Consider the following 24,061-nt stretch of genomic DNA (forward strand, 5'->3'; position numbering starts at 1 on the left):
TTCAATGCACATGTCTACAGGCCTATTTTCACATAGTACACAACAACCACAAGAACAATTGCTTTAGCGCTGTTATTGTGTTGCTACAGAGTGATTCTCGAGCAACGTGTACATTGGCCCTCACCAACGTGTCCACGACGGAAGGCAAAAAAAGGCAATTGTGAACCTGATGTGGGAGTATGTGTGGCATGCACTCATTTTCTTGACACTAATAATAATAATAATAATAATAGTAATAATAATGCATAATAATAGCGCCTTTCAAAGCTCTCAAGGACACTCCAGTCACAGACAAGCATAGATACAATAATAAATAAAATACAATTACAAAGAAAATACTATAAATAAAATACAATTATAAATAGAATACAATAAATAAAATACAATTATAAATAGAAACGAGAGAGCTACACAGAAAATGTCATTTTAAAAAGGTGGGTTTTGAGATGGGATTTGAAGGTGGGAAGAGAATGGATGCTACGAATGTGGGAGGAAGTGAGTTTGGGGTCAGAGCAGCTGAAAACTCTGTCCCCCATTGTGCTGAGACGGGCTGGTGGGGGCACACAGAGGTGGAGGGAGGAAGAGAATCTGGGGGAACGAGAGGGAATAGAAATTCGAAGAAGGTCAGATAGGTATGGGGGGCAAGGTTATGGATAGCTTTAAATGTATAAAGAACAGTTTTAAAGTTGATGATTTTACCGGGATCCAGTGGAGTTCTTGGAGGACGGGGGTGATGTGGTGAAAGGATGAGGTTCTGGTGATGATCCGGACTGAAGAATCCTGGACTAGTTGAGGTTTGTGGAGAAGTTTCTGAGGGACACCAAGTAGAAGTGAATTGCAATAGTCACTACCGGTCTAGCATTTATATTACACTTTCTGTTGTTTATTTATTGATTTTGTTTTAACCATAATGAATGGATTGGTAATTTAAATTGCAGAAAAAAAGCAGATTAAGGATTAAGATTTCAGATCAGGCTACTATTCCACGTTATGCTACCCCAATTCAACTAGGAAAGGCCCCAGTTTACTAATAACCCCATTGAGGATAAAAATTAAGCTAATGCAATACAAACGGCCAGTTACTATGCAAATCCCCCAAGTGTAGGATACGCATAGTTCCTGACAAAAGACCAATTTCTATGGACTCTCAAAGGACAACAGACATCTCCGGACAAGTTGTGTCCATAATTTGTAAAATGGCTTCAAATGACTTCTACTGAGCGTATTTTACAAAGATTCCACCGCATATAGCTATATTTGATGTTTTAAGACTCTCGCTGAATATTCAGGAAGTCTTGTTTTTGAGTTGGTGACGAGTCTTTACGTGACGTCACTAAAGGACCCCACTTGACCGTAAAAAAGACGCATTGTCGCGGTCCTTCCATCACGTCAATGTATTTTGCTGTACTTGTTTGGTCTGGGGACCTCATGTTGCACCCAAAAGCCGCCAGAAGGCCAGAAGAGGGCGTCCAAGTGCCATATAAGGAATTTATCAGCATGTGTAAACGGAGGTGGCCACAGGATGTCGCCATTTTGTGCCTTTTTTTGTGGGTGAGAGATTTTCCCCAATGTTGCCTCAAAATGGCACAAATAAATTCTTGCAAACATGTATGATTTCCTCTTCAGAACTATTTGAATCATATTCATTACTGGATGTGTAACAAGAAAGCATATTTTCCGAATCTGAAGCCATTGTTTTGATTCCCCAGCAATGCAAGACGTCTTGGCGTGACATCACGAACTGGGGGCGGGACTTTTTGAAAATGCTCAATTTTTTTGCAGATTTTGTACACTTCAAGTCATTTTTATTAGTGTTTTGTATTTGACTAAAAATATCATACTGCGTGTTTTGGGTATTTTAGATGCTATAAAACGTTTTTTTCTGGTGTCAGTTAAAAAACAAAAAAAGTGACGTCGGTTGTCCTTTAAGTGCTTTGCTTTTCGTATAGACCATGAATGTATTTTTTTTATTTTTGAAACCATCATTATCACACACAATTGCATTTAATGGGTCCTCATTGATATTTCGTTGAATATGTTCGGATTGAAATTTCAAAATTTTTCAAATGGGATAAACACCGGAGAGCTTGTCAGCATCAGTCGTCATTATTTCGGACTGACCCAGACTGTCAGATTGTCACTCTGTCAACATTATTATTGAATGGACTTCCTTTATTGCTAAATTACATTTCATCACTTCATCACTGCCAGTAAACCAAAATTATTTATGAACAAGCGTAACAGAAGACAGAAAGCGTTTGGACCCTTTCACAGACAAAACTCTTTATTATTTCTTGTTCTACTCTTGCGTTTCGCCCTCGAAATGCCCCTTGTCTATTTTTTTTTGTCAAAGGATGGCCAAAAATCACTTCCTTCAATATTTCAAAGTTACTGTCAGTTGTCAGTCCAGTGAAAAAAGCAGTCAATCAATGATGGATAGATTGACCTTCCACCAATACTGATGGACAATTGCATTACAGTACCATATTATTACATTATCATATGTATATTATTACATTATCATATGTATAATACACACCTCAAAATATTTTTAGGGAAACGGTGATAGTATCGTGCATCAATTACACACTAAAAACTTCATCCTTTATATCGCAAATACGTAAGCATTTTGTTTTTCTCGAAGCATTTTAAACAGTTTTGACCCACAGCATACTCCCACAACACTTTAGTGACTTTTTTGTGTTTGGGGCTTATGAAAAAAAAAAGATTTTGTCTGGCCCATTGTCAGAATTTGAATAGGTGAAATTGGCATTTGAATCATATCAGTCTAGAAGCATGCATGTATTGATAACAAGCCTCTACTTTTATATCTCATTTGAATATATTGAGTGAGGCCATCTGTAAGCCATTTATCTACATCCAAAAGCCGTTCGAAATGCTCTGCCCTCCCCTTGCCTGGCCCCCCTGCCTCGCCCGTACATAAAAATCAACATGCAAGGGTGTGAAGCCCTCCCACCCCTACCCCCCTGAAGGAAGGGAATCATTTTATGTTTGAACCACTGTTAAGCTTTGGTCTTTACAATTAGTCCCAACAGTGATCATTTGTTTTATTTGATGACTTTGTTAGCTGTTCACGATGTTTCTCCAACCTTTTGATGCCGGTGACTCACCTTCAGTCAAGACCTGCCGAGGCTGTTACATGTTGTAAGAGAAATTGGTAAATTTAACAGTTTTCCGCAGCACACTTGTGTACTGGGAACCCGCCGTATATTCCCACTGACAGCTCAACATTTCTGCAATGTCCTGCAACTTTACTGGCAGTCAATAAACCCGCAGTGAGAGGACCACTTTTAAAGCTGTCACGTGTTTAGAGGGATCTCATACGTGACGGTGCACAAGCCCACAAGGCAGGGAAACGGAGGGCAGAACATTTATGTTAATTCTGCAACCTTTAAGTTTCAAAGATTGTGTGTATATTAAATTCACACTTCTGTTTTGCGTGCGATATTAAAATGTCTCCCAACAGAGCCTGAGGCTGAACATGTTGTTTTCATTCAAGTTGCTTGAGCATTTTTTTTTTTGCTAAATTGAATCCGCTCTAATAAATACCAATCTGATTCTTCTATGGATCTCTCATTTTAGCATCTTCTGTGACACAAACCTCTCTGACATGACATTACAGTAAAGTCTCGTTATATTGATATTCAAGGGAGTCCGAAAAAATATCGATATAACCGGGACTATCGATATATCCGACCCTGTTTGCATGTAATTTTCTCTGTGCGTGCATAGAAATAGTATCGATATAACCGGGACTATCGATATATCGATATAACGAGACTTTACTGTATTTTAATTCAAGATTCTGTCACGGTTTGCGAGGTGGTGATGGCGGGTTCGGATCCCAAAAAGCAGGCAGGAGGGAGCAGGAGGTTGTTTGACAAATTGTATTAAAATAAAGTCAGCAAGAACAAAATGTAAAACATCAAAATGATCTGAATGGAAAAATTACAAAGTAGCAAAAGAAAACCAAGTGTAAAAGTCCGCCAAGGTTAAACAAACACGTACACAATGCATGCTGCAAACAAGCAGCAAACAAACAATGAATCGGCACCGGATGATCATGCCAGGTGTCCTTTTAAGTGTCATAGATTATAACGACCAGCACCTGCGAGGCTGCAGGCAGGGCTGACGTCGCTACCCGCTGGTCGCCAATCTGATCGGGACGACCAGCACCTGTGAGGTGTAGGCGGGGGCGACAGCGCCCCCCGTTGGTCGTCAACCAGATCATGACAGTACCCCCCCTTCAAGGGGCTGCTTCCAGAAGTCCCAACAGTCTCCCAAAAGGTCCACTCGCCAGGGAACGGTCGGTGGAGAGGGCAACCGCTGCCTCTCCAGCATACGACGGGCGGCGGCCTGATGGGAACGGGACTCGGCCTGGGGTGGACGAAGACGCGGCACGGATCGTCGTGGGCGTGAGTGCGATCCCTCTCGCACGTTCACGCGACGGCGCATGGCTCTGCGTGGACGTCGAACTGCCAGGCAAAGAATGGCACCCCGTACGGCCGTATGGGAACAGGTCTCGGCCGGACGCCGACGTGGGCGTGAACTGCCCGTCTCCGGGGGAACGAGACCAGTTTAGAGCCGCTCCGGGATCCAGCGGTGAGTGGGGTCTCGGACTGACGTTGATGCGGACGTTGCACGGCTCGTCGTGGATGAGACTCAATTCGTCATGCACGACGACAGCGTGGCTGGACGTGGGCGTGCAATGCCAGTCACCCAGGGTCACCCTGGACGGCCACCTGGAAGGAGGTCTCGGCCGGACGTTTACGTGGACGTTGCGGCTCGTCGAGTGACGCAATTCAAACGCGACGATGCTTGCGCTAACGTGGACGTAGCATTGCCAGGCACAGGGTGGAAATGAGACGGGTCCGATGTACCTGCGGGATCCGATGGTTGGCCGATTCATTCTGTCACGGTTTGCGAGGTGGTGATGGCGGGTTCGGATCCCAAAAAGCAGGCAGGAGGGAGCAGGAGGTTGTTTGACAAATTGTATTAAAATAAAGTCAGCAAGAACAAAATGTAAAACATCAAAATGATCTGAATGGAAAAATTACAAAGTAGCAAAAGAAAACCAAGTGTAAAAGTCCGCCAAGGTTAAACAAACACGTACACAATGCATGCTGCAAACAAGCAGCAAACAAACAATGAATCGGCACCGGATGATCATGCCAGGTGTCCTTTTAAGTGTCATAGATTATAACGACCAGCACCTGCGAGGCTGCAGGCAGGGCTGACGTCGCTACCCGCTGGTCGCCAATCTGATCGGGACGACCAGCACCTGTGAGGTGTAGGCGGGGGCGACAGCGCCCCCCGTTGGTCGTCAACCAGATCATGACAGTTTCAACAATGTCAATAAGACTATCAGTTAGTTCATGGATCGCCTATGTTTCTTCTTGACTGGAAAGTGGTGCAGCTTTACAGTTAAGCACACTTTGGGTCCAAATCAATCTCATCGATACCATCCTGCTGTGTTTTCCTTATTCCTAGCAGCAACTGTTAAAGAACGACTGTTCCTGAATAAAAGTGTGAGCAGGATTTCATCTCTCTGCCATTTTCTGTCATGTTTCACACTAAACACGATGGAACAAGTTACAAGCATAGCCCCTCTTTCTTATGCAGATTTGTGTACCGCATTATCCGCACTATAAGGAGCACCTTCAATGAATGACCTATTTTAAAATATTTTCCCCATTCACTCAAAAAGTATTATTTTATCTGAAGTGAATTATTAGTATTTTCATGACAGTTTGTTATTCAACAACAACAAGGTATAACATGTAATGAAACATTTATATCACATACTAGATCGGAACTTTTGCTCCATCCAGTAAACACGTAAAAACCATTCTGATTCTGTTACAGTAAATTAAACGTGCAATCACAATATATTAACACTAATAATCATGCAAAGCAATAGTAGTTGTGTTAAATTCATACTGTCTCCTTATTACCTAATTTACAACACATTCTTTTATACAGACAGTGGCGTTTTAGGTGTTCAATTACCTGATATGTTTCGGCGTGTACTTCCGCCTTCATCAGTGTCCACATGTCAGGTAATAGAACACCTAAAACGCCACTCTCTGTAATAAAAGAAACTGTTGTAAATTAAAGCAATAACAATTTCAATAAAAACTCCCGCACAAAACACACAAAAGAAACACATAAATATCACTGTCTGACTTCATTCCATATATAAAGCGCACCAGATTATAAACCGCATGGTCACCTTTTGAAAAGAATTAATGCTTTTATAATGGCTTATAGTGCGGAAACATGGTACTTTTGTGTAAAAAAATCAAATTGCTTGTCTTCTTGCTCAGTTTTAATTAATATGGTAGATGGTAAGATGATATATATATATATATATATATATACAGTAAAGTCTCGTTATATCGATATTCTCGGGAGTCGGAAAAAATATCGATATAACAGGACTATCGATATATCCGATCCTGCGGCATGTAAATTTTCTCCTTGCGTTCATAGAAATAGTATCGCGTAACAAGCAGTACTATCGATATAACGAGACTTTACTGTATATATATGTATATATGTATATATATATATATATATATATATATATATATATATATATATATATATATATATATATATATATATATATATATATATATATATATATATATATATATATATATATATATATATATATATATATATATATATATATATATATATATATGTATATATATATATATGTATATGTATATATGTATGTGTGTGTGTGTGTGTGTGTGTGTGTGTGTGTGTGTATATATATATATACGTGTGTGTGTGTGTGTATGTGTATATATCTATCTATCTATCTATCTAAAAGTCCTCACCTCACCTTGGCATATATATACATATATATATATATATATATATATATATATATATATATATATATATATATATATATCAGAAGTAATTATTTTGGATCGCGCTCTCAAAGACCTTCATCGTTGAAGACCAAGTCACAATATGTCAAAACATACAATACTTCTTAAGCAAAAAACAAAGACATGCTCTCACTTACACATGACCTTTTTTAAACTAATTCACTGCCAGACTCTTCTTTCATCAAAAAAAAGAGTTAATTCCTAAATTACATGGGTCTGGAGTTATATGAGCTTGAAGTAAGGGTGGTTGTCCAAAATACAGTGCAATATATATACTATAAATATTGGCTTATATAGCGCTTGAACAAGAGCTGAAGCTGGAACAAAGCGCTAACATGGAAAGATGTCTGGCCAAGCGCTTTATCAGCACCCAAGCAAGAAAAAAACAAAACCCAAACTAATTAAGGAATGGCGCTTTACAGCATATTTTCAATTCCCAAGTAAATTTGTCAATGGCAGTGATTTTACACTGTATTTAACTATGTGTTTATTTTGGTGACAGAAAAATGAATTTCACCAGTCGAATCTGCATCTTTGCCCAATGAGCTACAAGAGTGTTGTGTCCGTAGGGAAGTGGGTGGCGGTGAGAGTCGGGGGAATGCACAGAGTGAAGTGCTAATGGAGCAGCTGATCTCACCCTGAGCGTCTGCCAGTCCCATTGCTCTGTGACTCTTGACTAAGACATATGCTCATGACAAAACACGTCTGTGGCTGCAGCTTTGGCACCCCTGCTGTTCTTTATTCAACCCCTCAATACCCCCCACAACCCCTCCTTATCTCTGCAGGCTGAAGCCCACATCCCCAATATTGCATATCTGCTTAATTTGAACGTGAGCAACTGAACGCAGATCGCAAAATGTCTTTAAACTCCTCTGACATCACCGGAGACATGTCTTCAGCGCCTCGTTAATTTTTTGCGCATTACCATGCAAACTGTTGGTTGAAACTGCTTCATCAACGCAGATGTTCCCATCGGCGTGTCAATAAAGCTATTTGCAGCTTGTCACATCTGACTTGCTTGCTCCCATAGGGTGTGAGCACAAATCGCAGAGCTGAGGTGGCAGAAGGAGCTACAATCATTGATTATTGTGAATGTGACCTCAGATAATATCAGTAGACCGACGATGTGCTCTCCACTGTGTCTTGCTGCTCTACATGGTTTGTTTCTTCTCTCCAGAGATGCAGAGGGATGTGAAAGTGAAAGAGCACCATGCTCCTCGATCAGGAGTGGTCAGAGATCAGCATTACTCCCCCATTCCTTCCCCTAGGGGAACAGGTCTCTACAATTGCCATGTCAGATTTGATTCACTTGCTCTTTGACGTTTGCCAAGACCATTACTTGGTGCCTTTTCTGTTCAAGGATGAAGGAGAGTATCAAGCCGAAGCATAGATTTGGCTTGTGGTCTTGGCCATTGTTGTCTTGGCCATTGTTGGTGACAGAAAAGATATGTCGCTCTGCTGAACAAACGTTTCGTTTTTGAAGGAATGAAGGTGGGGAGATCAATTCCTCTTTTTACTCTGTGTCACAAAGAATTCATTTTATTTGGGCTTTGTCCTGACAGTGAGTTGAACAATCACATCATTCTGGCCACACAGGTGTGAAGACTTGCGGTTTTAGGGTTGTGTTGTGTGATGTATAGATCATCTTCATCGGCTCTGTCTGTAGACAAGAGACAAATTAGCAGCAAAAGGCTGAGCGACGAAGGGAGACATACACAAGAATGCCCACGTTATTAAGGTTACGGCTGAGACTTGGGTGCGATCAATAAAACAGTGTTGAGCGAAAGGAAGCAAGCCCATGGATGCAGACAGAAAGACAAATATAGGTGCTCCTCCTATAACACCTCATCTTCCTTTCATAACTTTGCTGCTGTGAAATGTAAATGTCTCTAATGCGAGACGAGTAAAGGCAAATCCAATCCAATCATCTCAACCCGCGATCCTTGATTGGTAGTAATTGCGTAGTTTTACTTTGAAAAATATGTGTGAGTTGTTTTTTTACACCTCTATACTAATATATGTATAATTTATGACAACATTTTCAATACACAGGGACGTTAGGTTCTCCGAAACATCGTGTGTATGATAGACTGCACTTATTGGACAATTATTGAGGACTTTGAAGTATCGTATTTTCCAGTGTATAAGGTGCACGAGAGTATAATGCGCACCTGCAATTAATGGTGTGTTTGCAAACTTGTTCCATATATAAAGGGCATGGGAGTATAAGGCGCACCTTCAATAAATACCAAAAGTTTCTCGAATAGAATATAAATACAGTATATAAAGGTTTTTCAAATATAAGGCACACCACATTAAAAGGCGCTACGATAGAGGCTGTTAGGCACTACAGTACTTCTTCTACAGGGAAGCGTGAAATGGAGTCAGTGGCTGCTGAGAGTAGTTGCAAGACCTGTTGTGGCTCAATATTACTTCACATATAAGGCTCACCTGCGTATATGGGACAGGGTCATCTTTTGAATAAAATCAAGGATTTTGGGTAAGTCTCATACACCGGATAATACAGTATTGTCTTTCCAGCAATTTCAGTTCATACTTTGTCACAAAGCCTTTTTTTTGATTCGGTCAGAACTGAGCAATGTTTATTTTTTTTTTTAAAGAAATTTCCACAAATTTCGTCAAACCTCAGTTGTGCACAAGCAAGTGCACATAGCCGTGTATTTACACTGAACGAATGAAAGTGATTCAAAACTAAAGGCATGCTGATGAGTGAAGCCAAAGGTGGGCTGAGATTGTTGGTCCTTATGTCCATATTGTGCAATATTGTGTTATAAATTAAGCAGGACAAAATGGTGTTCAGCAAGCACACAAGCTGTGTGTATTTATTCATTTTCAGCCGAAAGTGGGTAAACATATCTTTAATGAACTGTGCAACAAGCTAAATAATTTTACAATATTTTTATAATGTTGTTAAATATACATGAAATATCAGGATATTATCACATCTATACGCAAAATATTAACTTTCTACTGCTGCAAGTGGCATGCATATGCGTGTGTGAAGCATCCCTTCAAATTCTGATCCGGTTAATCCATGGATGGCAAAGTATGATCCGCGAATAGAACGTGTGTCTTCCTCATGTAAATGATGTCTTTCTCACAAAGCATTCAGTAATGATGGTATTAACTGCCAGCACGGCTCAGTCAAATCTGCTTCTGGTAAAGCAAATACATTGTGATGGAAGATATGGTTCACACTGGGCTCTGCACCAGGCAGGTTTTATGCTCCATTACTTTCACTATTCTCATGACCAGCTACTCTGACAGATGTAAATAATAGACTCGAATAATAAGTGTGCATGCAGCACAGCGGAATGGAGGGGTGGGGATCAGCCTCCAAAAGCCCAAGTGTAAAATCCAAATAAGTACAGTCAGACCAAGAAAGGACAGTCACAGTTGCCTCAAAAATCAGCTCATAAAAGTCCAACCCAACTCACTGATTATGTTTGTGAATGTATTCATCCCAGCATGTTCCTCAATTCTGTCTCACCCTTGTTTGTAGTCACTCCAAAACAGAACCTTTCCTTTAGTTTAAGGTTCATTTTTGTTTGTCGATCATTTTGATAAATCATTGCGCCCTTGAGGTGAGTTTCATGGGCCATTTGTTGTGTATTTTTATTTTATTAAGTTACTGAACCAGCAACCCCCTCCAAGAATGTATTCTGGGAGAACATAGCGCAGTATAATAAGTGCACTGGTCATTTCCTAACCTTTATTATCTCAAAGCACACATTTTATTTTTTTAACAAAGCTCACGATACACACCAACATAATTCATGGAACAAATGGCTAAATAGGCGTATTATTTTTATTTTTAGATTGTCGTCATTCAATTGAAAGAAATGGGAACCACTGTTAAAGTGAAATTCTTTAAACTTTAGACTTGTTTGATGAGTTTTATGATGCACACGGCTTTTTTAAATAGCCCTAATGGATATGCTAACAATTTAGAAAGAAAGTCTTCAATATAAGGCATCAGTGAGCTGCAAGGCATACTAGTGAGAAGGTAAAGGGTGAAGTGGGACAACCTGTCAGGACTTGTGATGGATGGAAATGCAGCTCTGTCTCCATCCAGCAGCACAGCAGTATTCTCCGCCGCCATGAATGACATTTCTCTCATCACTCGTGTTCTATACACTACGGTAAATTATTCCATCAGACTTTGCTTGCACCTGTCTGTCGGACAAATGGAACAGCTGATGTCTCCCAGACAGGTGAGTGACAAGGAAGAGTGTCAGAGGGGGAAGGAAAAAAAGAAGAAAAAAAACCATCCAGATGCAATAGTGCGAGAGGGAAGAGGATGGGGGAAAAAAGAATAGGGCATGGGGTGATGAGCCAGACACACTTCCAACTTCTATTCCCTGTGTTGGAGTCCAGTATCAATCATTCTCAGGATAATTCATGTGTGATACGTGTGAGAGAAGAGCGAGTCGAGTAGAAATGATAGTAGGGCACAAGTGAACAAATGGAAGAACTACCGAAATGGGCTATCGCCTGCTTGCAACGTTATCAAGGCGGGGTATTAGACGAGAAGGGTCATGAATGCTTTAACACAAAAAGATGTGGGTACTCTGACCTTATTAATACTGCACACTTCTGAATATCCACCACCCGCGACAATTCAAATGAACTTGAGTGGGGCTATGAGAAGTATTGGTATCATGATCTGGTTGGCGACCAACGGGTGGCGCTGTCGGCCCCGCCTGCACCTGCACAGGTGCTGGTCGTCCCGATCAGTGGCAGACTGGCACGTTTGGATTGGCGACCAACGGGTAGTGCTGTCAGCCCTGCTTGCATCCTCGCAGGTGCTGGTTGTTCCAATCAGTGGCAGTCAAAAGGACTCCCGGCACGACCATTCGGTGTTGGGTCATTTTATGCATTGTGGATTGTATGCTGTGCATGTGTTTGTTTCATCTTGGCAGACTTTTACTCTTGGTTTTTCTTTTGATACTTTGTATTTTTCTGTTCAAATGATTTTAACGTTATAGATTTTGTTCCTGTTGACTTTATTTTAATACAATTTCTCAAATACAATCTGCTGCTCCCTCCTGCCTGCTTTTTGGGATCCACAACTGCCATCACAACTTGCAAACGTGACAATTGGGACTGATAGCAGCACAATTGAGGATCCATGATATCAATTAGCTTTTCTGTTCCGCGATGCCGTGTTTGATGCTTTGAAAAAAAAATGCATTGACTCCCAAAATTGGGAGTCAATGCATTTTCCCATTTCAATTTTCTTGTCAAACAGAGCAAGATTGTTGTTGGATTATTTTTTTAGCTCAACTGAACAATTCTGGTCTCATGGGACTGACTCCATTCGATTCCGCGCTAGGCAACTAGAACACCATGAATTTCTACCTTGTGACAAGAACCGAAATTGCATCAAACATCTTGTTCGTATTCCCCAATACAAACAAATGCTTGAATCAGATGTGCATCTGAGACAAAAGAGCTGACTGGAGGTGCATCGGGTTATATGAGGAAGTGGAGAAGGTGGAACAGATGGTGAGATTTGAGTTCCTTGCAGGGACTGCATAATGTGCCACGAGGTGGCAATGTCTAAATTAATATGATTTGTTCACCTTTGATATATAAGAGGATTATAGCTAATGTTCAAACATGGAATTGTGAATAGACTTGGATGAGAAGTGACACTGAGTGGAATAGCATTAGCGGCCCCTGAAGGACTCATTGTTAACTTCTTGCCTAATCCTTATTAGGACTCGCAGGTCTCGGGGAACTGTCCGTGGCCAAAGGGACATGTGCCCCCATTGTGCTGCTGATGGTTAATCACGCCATCATGGCAGGAGGAGGGGAAAGCCAATGAAAGAGAATGAAGGATCAAGAAAGTATATAAAAGCCCCCCTGCCCTTAATGGGTGTTACTGAGTCTTGCCGGACGCTGATCCGCCTTCGTGGCTTTAAGGATGGAGTGCAGAAGTTTCCACTCAGCATGCGCCGATGAGACAGACAATGGATTAAGCCTCGGTACAGATGGGAATGAATGCATATTCCAACCTATCAATTGACTTGAGATGAATTTTCACAAATTATGCAAGGCCAGATGTTTGTTTGTTTTTTTTCTTTTACAGCTGCGTCCCGTCATTCAATTACACGTAAGGTCTCATTTGCACATTTGGGGAGCTGACTGCTGAAGCAGCATGTAGGAAGAAGGCCGAGCAAAAGGCAATGTTCTGTTGATCTTAAATTACAAAATAATGTCAGTCGTTGCCGTTGCTTTGATTTTGTGTTATGTTTCGTAGTGTATTTCAATCTCATGCACTGATTGCTAACTCACCAATCAGCGTGACCACTTGTCGTATTGGGCAGTAAATAATGAAGCACTTTCTCCTGAATATGATATTCTCTATCACGTATTCTTGTGAATGCAAGGCCCCGGTCCTCTTCTGGGTTTTCTGATAACCTATGTTACCCCTCACACTTACACATGTCATGCCATAGTTGGCCAGTCTGGTCCTCCTGTGCGGTGCTAGTGACAATGTGGGAACACTATCATGTAAATGAGGCCATTTGAAACAGCTTTGTATGAGTCGAGGTTTGGCGGGGTCGTCCTTTCCACAACACCTCTGCATTGTGCCATCACAATGAGCAGCTGTGGCATTCCCATTGACGTACGCAAAGGTCAACGGCGATCTAAAAAGAGGTGCATGCCTTCAAAGCAAATAAGGTTGAGGTAAAGTATCATGTTTAAAAACTGAGTCATGACAAGGAGAATATCCCTGCGCGTTTGTTCTACTACCCCCAAGCCCTCTTCTCAAGACAATATATGGGCTGGGCCTCATTATCTCAATAGCAATCGGCCTTTCTCAGGCTGAAAACCAAAGCATGCAATATTGGGTGTATATAAAATTGCAGTAAACGCAAATTTGTCGGAAAAACAAAACACTTGATTGTTGGGCCAATGGACTCTATAATGCATTATCTATGGTATGCCAATAACAGAGAGCACAACTGCAGAGGCAACATCCAATTGGTAATTCCAGCGCCTGCAGAGCCAGCAATCAAAATGCTATTAAATTATGAAGTGACACACGCTGAGCTTGTCGCAATACTCTCGCTCGTTTGTTTTGCCATCATTAGAGGCCCAGAGCCGGCAATTGTCAACACAAACAGAGCTGAGCTTCTCCGTGCCTACCCCCAACCTTAGCTCACTCCGCTTGCCTAACGGCTCATAAAAAAACTGACAAAGTAGAAAAGCACGTACCTGCTCTCCAAAGTTATTTTTCAGAAGTCTGATTGGTCTTTTAATGTGTAGTTTATGTGGGTTGCAGAAAGAATGTGAATGATAAAAAAGATAACATAATCAAATCTTACACCAGGAACGAAAGATGTACTTAGTCTAGCCAGTAGGTGCAACAATAAATAAATACATAAATAAAATAAGGTGAAGGTTCGTACACATTTGACCCATATAACACTATGAATCTATGAGCACTAATAAGACAATGAAGGCAAGCAAATTAAATAACCTGATGCATCCTTTCTGCCATTGCCTCACCTCAAGACTAAATCTTGCCAGTTGGCAACAAGTGCAACTCTCCAGGTTGTGCCCACCATTGAAAAGGAAAATCAAAATAACTGTGTTTTTGTTATTCACTTCCTGAAGTGGACACAGAAATTAGACTGTAAAAAGACCCATGAAATAGGTCAGAAACCGTGCTCGACATGCCTGATGGGAATACAGTCCATCAGTGGACTGACTGATATTGTGCCTCTGCGACTGTTGCGCAAACAATGGCAAGCGACTCCATCGCCCACCGTATAATGAACCTCTGCTGGACGTCAGCGCAATGCCAGAAAAATGTCTCTGATTGACAGACTGGCCTGTCAGGGAAGGCCTGTCTACCACTGGTGGTACCTCAAAGAATATAGTTGGTCCAAATAGAAGCGGTTTTCCCCTCATCGCCAACATTCCCAAATTATCAAAACCAGGCTCAAGTGACTCATACACTATCTCCTCTTTAATTTGTTGAATCACTGACGATGAAGGTCCGGATGGGCAAGTAGAAAAATACTCGTTCCGTCATAGTGGGTATACCTACTGTCATTTCCTCCATTTAAACCGTCTACTGATTGTTGAAGCGAAGTGAGGAAGAATGAGGGCTCTGTCGTCTTGGCTGCAGACTAAATGTCTGGCATGGCATCAGCCGATAGTTGGCATCCGGACTCCACCGGCTGCCCACATTGTCGTTCATGTATCTGGTTGTCACACTGAAAGGCGAGACAGGTGAGCTCCTTTAGACCCGATGATTCATTCCAAGCCACCTGTTGAATCGATACATTCATAACACCAGAACTAAATATGGCACTCATCAAAATGTAACTGCTCACTTTTCTTTTTTCATGCAGCTTTTGTATTATATATCATAATACAGTCCTGTAATTGGTATTTTATTTTAAAAATACAGCCTACTTTTGCTATACAATTCCTTTGAGCTACCTGTAAATGATGTGCCACCTATTATTTCTTTAGAACAGTGGATCATTGTAATTATAGTACTAATATTGATATTATCTATCAGAATGTCATCGTTAAAATGCTAAAAAAAATGAGCAGCAGCTGTAAGCGGTACACCGCCACAAGCGGACCATGTCGGATGGGAAACTTTCCTCCCGAGGCTACCTCAAAAATTACCCTTTTCAGACCATCTATTTCCTGTTGTTGGCTTTTGTTCCCATGTCTGTCACGCCTTTGTTTGGAGTGACGCAGCACTCTGCCCCTCAGCTTTTGTTTATACCCACAAAATTGGACCTGTTAAGAAACAGAGTCTCGCACCAATCTAACCAACAATTCATCTGAACCTTTTCGTTTACGGAGAGGGGAAAAAAGGCCAATATTGTTCCCATTAAATGTGTTGTACGGTTCCTCTAAACAGATAGCATGATTGCAGTAGTTAGATGGGTAAACGCTCTGTAAGCGGCCATTAGCAGCGAGGAGACAGAAAGCAGACGGCATGCTGTAGCCACCTCCAATTTTCCATAATAGCGCTACCATTTGCTAACACCGCCTCGCTCCCGCCAAGTATTATTTAAACAGTTTGTGTAGTTCGATGGAAAGTTATTATGTCATCAAACCATGCCTTACGATTCAAGTCCATAAAAAAAAAAGTTTAACCTGACTCGTATTTCATGAGGCAATCAATGACAGAAATGCATTTTATATGATTTTTTCTTTTGTGAGGCAAATCGTGCTTTCGAACAACACGTTTGGCTCGAAAAATGGCCTGAAAAAATGAACCTGTTCAATGCTTCCTTTAACTCATTCATTGCGATTCACGAATTTATTCGTGAATTGAAAATATGTAGTGCACCATTCCCGAATTTGTTCGGGTTTTGTTTTTTTAGTATTGGTGCCAATAAAGCCATGGCCTCTGGCAATGTTTTTCACTTCCACAAGGGGCAGCATTTCCATCTTTTCCATGTTAAAGCTTTGTTCCAGCTTCAGCTCAATATTCTGTGTGTCCTGGAATTCGAGTGACAATGACAAAAACCCTGATACTGGAGTAGACACATTTTTGCACAATTCTGGAAGTGCATGAGTTAATTACCAGGAAGAACTTCATTTTATCCGAGCAACACAAGTATTAAAATGAGATGACGAACATTTTGATTACAGTACCCCCTTGACTTATGACTCATTGAGTCATCTTATTAGCTGATTATTTTATGTGTCAAAACTCCAAATATATGGTTGACGGGGACAGATGGGGAAAGTTTTTCTGTACTTCGCTTACAAATGAACTTTTACACATTTGAATTTTGACCCTGGGCTATTTTAGCTAAATAAAATTGATTGTTTTGCATACATTTGTTTTGGGATTATATTGAGGTTGCTCTAACTTGATTTTTTTATCATCTTCTAAAAGCTCGAAGGCTTGAATCTAACATAAGCCTAAATGCAATAGTGGGAGAATTAAACATTAGTTCATGTTAGCAGTTTCTAACACTTTGTCAGGACCATCAAATACTAAAATCCGCTTTTCACAATCAATGATCAATTAATCAATCAATCAAAGATCGTTTTGGACATGCCAAATTAGGAAATTTGCTCATATGGGAAAAATAAATTAGACTTGAATGAGTCCCAGTCTCAAAGTAACATTTGAACCAGTCCAAAGGCGAAGCAACAACAACAATTAAACAATAACAAATGGTTAACGTGCTCTAAAGAGATCTAGACTTTTGAATAACACAAGCCACCGCATTGATTTTCTTGGTCTTAAATTAGCCTCGTGTCTTATTTGTTGTGTGTTTTTATTTGTACACGTATACAATGTCTCATTTGTAAGCGATTTAGTATCACAACACACCAATTAGATATTGATTATTTGAGCAATGTTGTTACATTTGAACCGTTACATTCTTTGTTATCGCATGAGATGAGTCCAGTTTGTTCCGTGGGTCTTGTGCACTATGAAATCAGTTTGAATAACAAAGTAATAGATATATTATGTAACATCAACCATCAAATCACATTGTTTTATAAATATGAAACTTACAACTGAAAATGTAATGATGTCATGGTATTTACAGTCCCAGTCAGTTCATTCTCTGCCGCTTATCCGGTCATGGTTGCAAGTAGCTGGAGCATATCACAGATGTGAGGTAACTAAGCGACGTGGAAAATGGATGGATGTGTATTAAATTGTTTTCCGAAATGTTGAAAATATTGCAATAAAACACATGGCTAAAAATGAACATAACGGCACAGTCCGGGGCACCACTCTACATCAAAGGCAAACATACGTCGCATACATGTGAAACAGCAGCGAAGCAGATCGTATTTTTTTCACGCTACGCTGATATTGCACATCCAGTGCCATAATTAATTTTAATAATGCACCAATCTAAATAAAAAAGCATGTTGAAGTAGTTTCATTTATATTCTGAATGAATTCAGGCGAATGGAATGTTTATATCTATTTTGATGTCTAATGCACACTTAATTATGTTTGCTTTAAATAATCCCAAAATGTGGTTCTAAACTCTGTCTATTCATCTACATGACTCGCTACAATAAAATGAAACTATGCCTGAAAATGAACTAATACAACACTGACCATGACAATCAAAATATATGGACATTATGGTTTTAGCAGTAATGACCAGTATTACACTGATTAACGTAGATAAATGAGGAAAATTGCATTCTAGTAGTCCAGATAATTGCAGCAGCATCGCATGAAATCAAAATATCATCAAACATTACAATATGTGAGCCCATTCAGGGAAGTGAGGCTACATCAATAACCAACATGAATTAATTATCTGGGCATATTTATCCAACAGGACAGTGATATGTTTTTAAGCCATTCAATTTTTATCTACAATTGATGTTACAAGCAGGATATAGGAATGTAAAACTGCAAAAGTATATTCTTAGATAGTAGTTTCCCCTGTAGATATTTAATCGGAAACATATGTTGGTTAAATTATCTTCACATCATTTTTTTGGCCGCAGTTGAAACAGAAAGGGACTAATGATAGTCATTTGGAAATACATTTGCTGAAAAGTGATCAATCAAGTCACATGATTAACATATTAAGGAATGCGTTAATATTTTATGTTTAATTAAAATGAAATATTTATCAGCTTTTGGGTTGCAGGTGCCCATAATCATTCTTATTCGTAGTTAGGATACACGGGGTCTCTGGCACCCTGAAAAACGTGTTTTTGAGTCTCAAGGTTGCTGAAATATGACATAAAATTTTAAAGAAGTCATTCTGGAATGATTTTCGCAAGTGAGTCTGGACCTCAAGAGCCCCTATCCAGTCTGTCTTACATGTTTTCTGATTTACATGATCAGGATTGTCGGGAGGCTACTGCAACACTTGCTAAAGCATTTTTTTTCCATCTTTTTTTCCAGCGAATCGGGGGGCCATTGACGTTTGCCCAATAGAAGGGAACACAATTTGGAATCGTTTATTGCTTTCATTTTTGATATCCTAAATTACGAAGAAGTTGCTGTTGTCTTATCAACTTGAAGGGAGGAAAATCCTATTTTCTCATCATTCAATTCCACATCAGGAATTTGTGTTTGTACACTAGCAGCAAACATCTTTGGTTTGGGATGTTATGAGCCCAAACATATGGAAGTGCTTGTTCATGATAATCATTGTTTTCTTTCAATTTCCTCCTGCTTACGATTGTCTCCGGTGGTCACATATAAATAAATAAATACATAAATACATTTAAAAAATGCAAATACACATGCACTGCAAACAGGATGGTGTTTACTTCGCTTTGAATTTCATGCATCCAAATTCAGCAGTGACACAAAACTTGATCTCCCGCCCTTGAAGCCCTTAAATCTAAAAATTTGGATAATGACAGTGCTTTACTGTATGCAGAAATAAAATATTTGAAGGAAAAATACAAACAAAGGGGGAAAAACTGAGATGAGCAGGCTATTGTTCTCATCATGGCACAGAGGATCTTACATTGGGTGGGGATTGAGGGGTGATAATGATTTATGTTGTAAAGGAAGGAAGTCGGGTTGTGCAAGGGATGGAGGTCAATAATGATAAATTCCTCCTTTCAGATAGCCAACCCATTCCCAGCACTCACACAATGATTATATGGAAAGAATCCAGCACCTGTGTGTGCCATTATCAAACTTCCATCATCAGGTTTTACATACAGTTCACATATGCATCAACATCTTTATAGATCTAGTCCAGTCTCTCTCGTTTTTTTGTCTATCGTGTATTTGGTAAATCAGAGCTTGTATTCTTGAAGGATTTCAAAGATCCGGTGCATTTGGGAGCAAAGAATCAAGTCTGAGATGAGTCGGAATAATCAATCTATGTCAAAAATCCTTCCTTCAGAGCTGTACAACAAGGAGGACAGTCATAGAAGGAAGGGGTGCATTTAAAAGCGTTTGTAGATAATCTGTATGGGAGATCAAAAATAATCTACTATTCATATAACAGCAATGTTATGCAGTATGTCATTCACTTCAGCCATGGCCCAATTGTTGACAAATGTGTCGTGCCTCGAGCGAGATACTCTGATACCAATTTCTAAAATATTAATAGGGTGCACTCCTGTATACTCATATAAGACAAATGAAAGATTTTTGCAGTTCTGTCACCATTTTACTCTAATTCGAGAGTAAGTGAATCCAATTTTGTTTGCTTGACATTTCTAGTGTTAGTAATGATCTTACTGTAATTACTATTGAATTGAGGCGTCAATGGCAGTTTGATTCGTGATAGAATTATTGAACTGGTCATCAGTGAAATATCAGTTGAAAGTGAGCATGACATTATCAACATTCATTAATCACCAATCATCACTCAGGCTGAGTCACCACACTGAATTTCTACCAATGAGACATATGAAGCTGTTCGAAGAAATGATGTTGACTTTTGATTAAATGTTCTCAAAACGAAAATAAATAAACGTTGTTTTTGTTGTTGTTGTTTTTTTTTTGGGGGGGGGGATAAATTGTTTTCATTGATTTGACAGGTTAATCAATAAGTTTCCCAGTAAGTATAAGTGAATAAGCATGAACTATGTTTTATAAGTACTCAACTGATAGTGTCTTGGACATTTGTTTGTGTGGATGTGCAGATGGACCTTTTGCATCACACACCATGAGAATTGTGGTCTGACTGCGTAAACAGATCGACATTGACTGGGGACTTGGCATTTGCGTAAGGACGTCTTCAATCGTAACTGTTTCTGTTATGATATGATTGTAAAGCTCCTTTCAGAAAACCCATGGCCACTGTACATACTGTAAAAACAATATTCAATAATACACAGATTTGAAAGATGCACTCAGGGAAAAGGCACAGGCTAAGATAAATACCTGTATTCGGAATTTAATGTTGTTTCTCAGGATGTCGGGCCAATGAGGAGGTAGATGATGAACAAAGTGGGCAGAGGAGAGAGCCTTGGGGAATACCATGGAGAGGGGTGGATGGGATAGGAATGATTTGGGTTGAACACAATGAGAATGGCCATCCTCAAATGTCTCAGAGATTTCACCAGGAGAAAGACTGTCGATGAGAACATGACGGGAGATTATCTTGAAGGTTGCTCTCCAGTTTAAAGAAGTTGTGCATGGTTAGCAGTCATGGCAGTGGGCAAGTGGAGGTTATTTTATGGTCTTTTTTTTTTTTTTTTTTTTTTTTTTTTGGGGGGGGGGTGTAGGAGAAATGTCCTGATTCAAAGAGATTATTGTCCAAAAAAGAAAATACAGCTGAAGGAATTACAATGGAAATTTTGCCTATCTGAGACTTGTTCATTTAGTATCGGGAGCAGCTGTTGTACAAGGCTCCTGGCAAAGTAATATCAAGTACAGGATGGAAAAACGAATGGTTAAGTGACAGACTATTCGAATTCAACATGGATGCATCATTTCAAAGCTATGAAACTCCAAACTGCAAACATCAGTTGGCTTGCTCATTTAATTTTACACGTTGATTTAATGTTATAAATTATAGCATAGGTGAAGTCATTCTGCAGGCATTCTGATTTATTCAAATAATATCAGTTGACAGTTTGATAAATATAATTGTGCATCGTGTATTCACGTATTAAAGGCATTTATTTGATTGTCAAATAAGATGGAACCTGCTTAATATGCTGAGGCGCTTAAGTAAATAATTGTCATGAAAAAGTCCCAGCGCCCGTTTTGTATTTGGAATGCAGAACACATATTCTTTAGTCTTAAGCCTCCAGCAAACAGGATTGGGCTCTCGATGTTTAGGATGAATAAATTATGATACAATTTAGATTGTGCGCTTGTATGAATTTGCAATTTTGAATTTTTAATTAGACCATTGTTATGATTTCTTAAAAAAAACAGTTATTTATTCAATTGATTTAATATATAATAAGCACTATGTGTGTGTAAAAGAATACAAATAATAATCACAAACTTCATTTACGGGTTCCGTTCTGCACGTGTACTCAAGGACATGGCGCAGATCAGAAATGTACCATATAAATTGGCAATTGCAGTTTATTTCTCCTCATAATATTGGGCTGGAGAAGAACAATGGAAGAGGCAGCTGACAAAAAAAACGTCTCTTCCGAGCAGGAACATGTTGAAAATACTAATCAAACATCATTTACAACATGCTTTTATTGAGGCTCCTGAGAGAGCGGCTCATCCCGCTTCTTCGCCATGGTAACCAGGGATTCATTTCACAAGTGTCATGCTGCATTATCATCTCACCGGTTCATCCGCTCCCCTCCGCCCTCTGGCTTGCTTGCTTTTGTCCCCCCTCTGTTCAGAGCCCTCAATCTCAAACCTGCTCAGCGTCCTGGAAGGAAAACAGCTCGTAAAAAACTCCATCTCCTATCATGTACACCACACGCGGACTCACAACCACACACATGCATTCAGATCTCCCGTGCCACACAAATCATCAAGTTTTTCCAGACCACAGTGTACCACTGGACCAACACCACCTCCAAAATTGTGTAGAGTGTACAATATTTTTAAATCTACTGTAGATTACTGAAATTAATGTGTCCGTTGGGGAAAAAAGTGTTGGATTTACTTATTTTATTTCATCAACTAAAGTCATCTGGAAGTACAAACGTAGTGTTCTTAAACACAAGTATTAGTTAAACAATTGTATTGGCTTTTGTTTACTAACGGGGAATTTATTTGTATTGTAAAAAAAAATCTGTGTACTTATCAAAATTAAATAATAACTGCAATTATTTCAAAGTGCCCTTTTTCTGAGAATTAGATGCTGTGTTATTGTATTCGGCTGACATTTTCATGCTGTTGCTTTGTAACACTCACACAGAAACAGACAATGAACTACGTGGTTCCTCTAAGACAGAATAAAAGACATTACACCTATGATGTTTTCTCTCAGTAAACACGTCTGCCCTTATTTCGAGAGTGTTTGTTATGGATTTACACACATGCGCAGGCACCATTGCTAAATACTACTACTGAACGAGTCATTAGCCTCAATTAAACGATGTCTCATAAAATGTATCCCACAGCGCATGGAAAGTGTACTGTCTGCTCCCCCCACCCCCCGTAGGCTGCACATACTTAGCGGGAGGTCTATAATGGTCTACTGTAATAAGTGCCATGCTCTAGTCTCCCCTGGATTGTGAGATGGTCTCATTTTAATTGGGAGCCACTGTGAACAACAGAAGGCCTTCATCAGACCACCTCAGTTATGCATGATACTTTGGGGTGAGTGACTTCAGGGCGAGGATGCATGACTCAGTCGTACGCTGTCATCTGGTGGTCGAGTATTTTAATGCATGATGTGCAGAAAATATGGAAACATTACTGCACGCGAGTTATGCTTACAATATCCGACATTTGGAGGTGACGACTGAAAATCTTAAGTGCATATTTGAAATGTCATCCATGTTTCAGCCTTTATGATGGAAGGGGAAATCTTGCATCTGTTGTAACAGTGACATCTTTGTATTGTGTGTATTGGTCCAGCACGATTCAAGTGAGCCGCAGCCAAGACCTTTTTAGGCAGGATTTAGATTTGACATGTTGAATGTGAGCTGACATCCATTACATGAGCATCAACTGCATCGATCTGGACGTCTGCTCACATCCAACGATTGCAGGTTTAGTATCAAAATTGCTGAGGTATGGTGAGATGTAAATAAGTAACACTGAGACAGGTGGAACGACGCCGAGGAACATTGCACCGCACCTTAGTCATATCTATTGCATTGAACAAGTTGCAAATGTCAAACTACGGGTCAACGAGTAAAAATTGTACGGCTCAGACGGAAAGAGTGAGGAATACATTCAAAACTTTACTTTTCTGTAAACTTTTATGTAATTTTATTGTAATACTTTTTATACCTTTTTATCCCTTCCAATATTTTCATTTAGATTTTTTTTGTCTCCAAGAGCAATGACTACTGTAAACGGGGTTGCAGTGCTTCTCTACCCTCTACTGACAATATTATGCCATTACACCATTGGATTTGGATTTGCCTTTATTAGTCTCGCAGTGGAGAAATTTACATGATTTCACATCAGCAAAGTTATGAAATTGCTTCATTATGACATTAGGTTTGAATGAATAACATCATGCTATTGTCATCAATTTCCGGCTAATAAAAAATAACAT

The 24,061-nt window shown here is 39.7% G+C and overlaps 1 protein-coding gene across 2 annotated transcripts; it reads right to left on the minus strand.

The window, feature by feature from the left end:
* Positions 1–420: 420 nt before the first annotated feature.
* Positions 421–22,301, minus strand: LOC148886301 (uncharacterized). 2 transcript variants are annotated; one of them, XR_016117765.1, is made up of 3 exons: positions 3,132–3,467; positions 700–810; positions 421–588 (listed from the first exon to the last, which is right to left on the minus strand). XR_016117765.1 is itself a non-coding variant. In XM_089016392.1 (3 exons), exons 1-3 carry the CDS (start codon positions 22,282–22,284, stop codon positions 508–510), a joined length of 312 nt encoding a protein of 103 aa, XP_088872518.1. In that variant the 5' UTR covers positions 22,285–22,301; the 3' UTR covers positions 421–507. The 2 variants fall into 2 exon arrangements, 1 of the variants encoding a protein (XP_088872518.1); XM_089016392.1 differs by lacking the exon at positions 3,132–3,467 and adding an exon at positions 22,165–22,301.
* Between the last annotated feature and the right edge of the window lie 1,760 nt (positions 22,302–24,061).

The sequence above is a fragment of the Hippocampus bargibanti genome, linkage group LG16, assembly GCF_051943395.1.
Source record: "Hippocampus bargibanti isolate YZ-2025 linkage group LG16, ASM5194339v1, whole genome shotgun sequence".
NCBI classification, from domain to species: Eukaryota; Metazoa; Chordata; class Actinopteri; order Syngnathiformes; family Syngnathidae; genus Hippocampus; species Hippocampus bargibanti.

Bases quoted from the DNA above. Each gene is read 5' to 3' on its own strand.
- LOC148886301 (XM_089016392.1), bottom strand. From the start codon at position 22,284: ATGGAGTTTTTTACGAGCTGTTTTCCTTCCAGGACGCTGAGCAGGTTT. The intron at 811-22,164 runs GTGAGATGATAA...GGTGTCCCTCAG, and splicing joins GGAGGGGAGCGGATGAACCG to AAACTTCTCCACAAACCTCA. The intron at 589-699 runs GTAAAATCATCA...TCGTTCCCCCAG, and splicing joins AAGAACTCCACTGGATCCCG to ATTCTCTTCCTCCCTCCACC.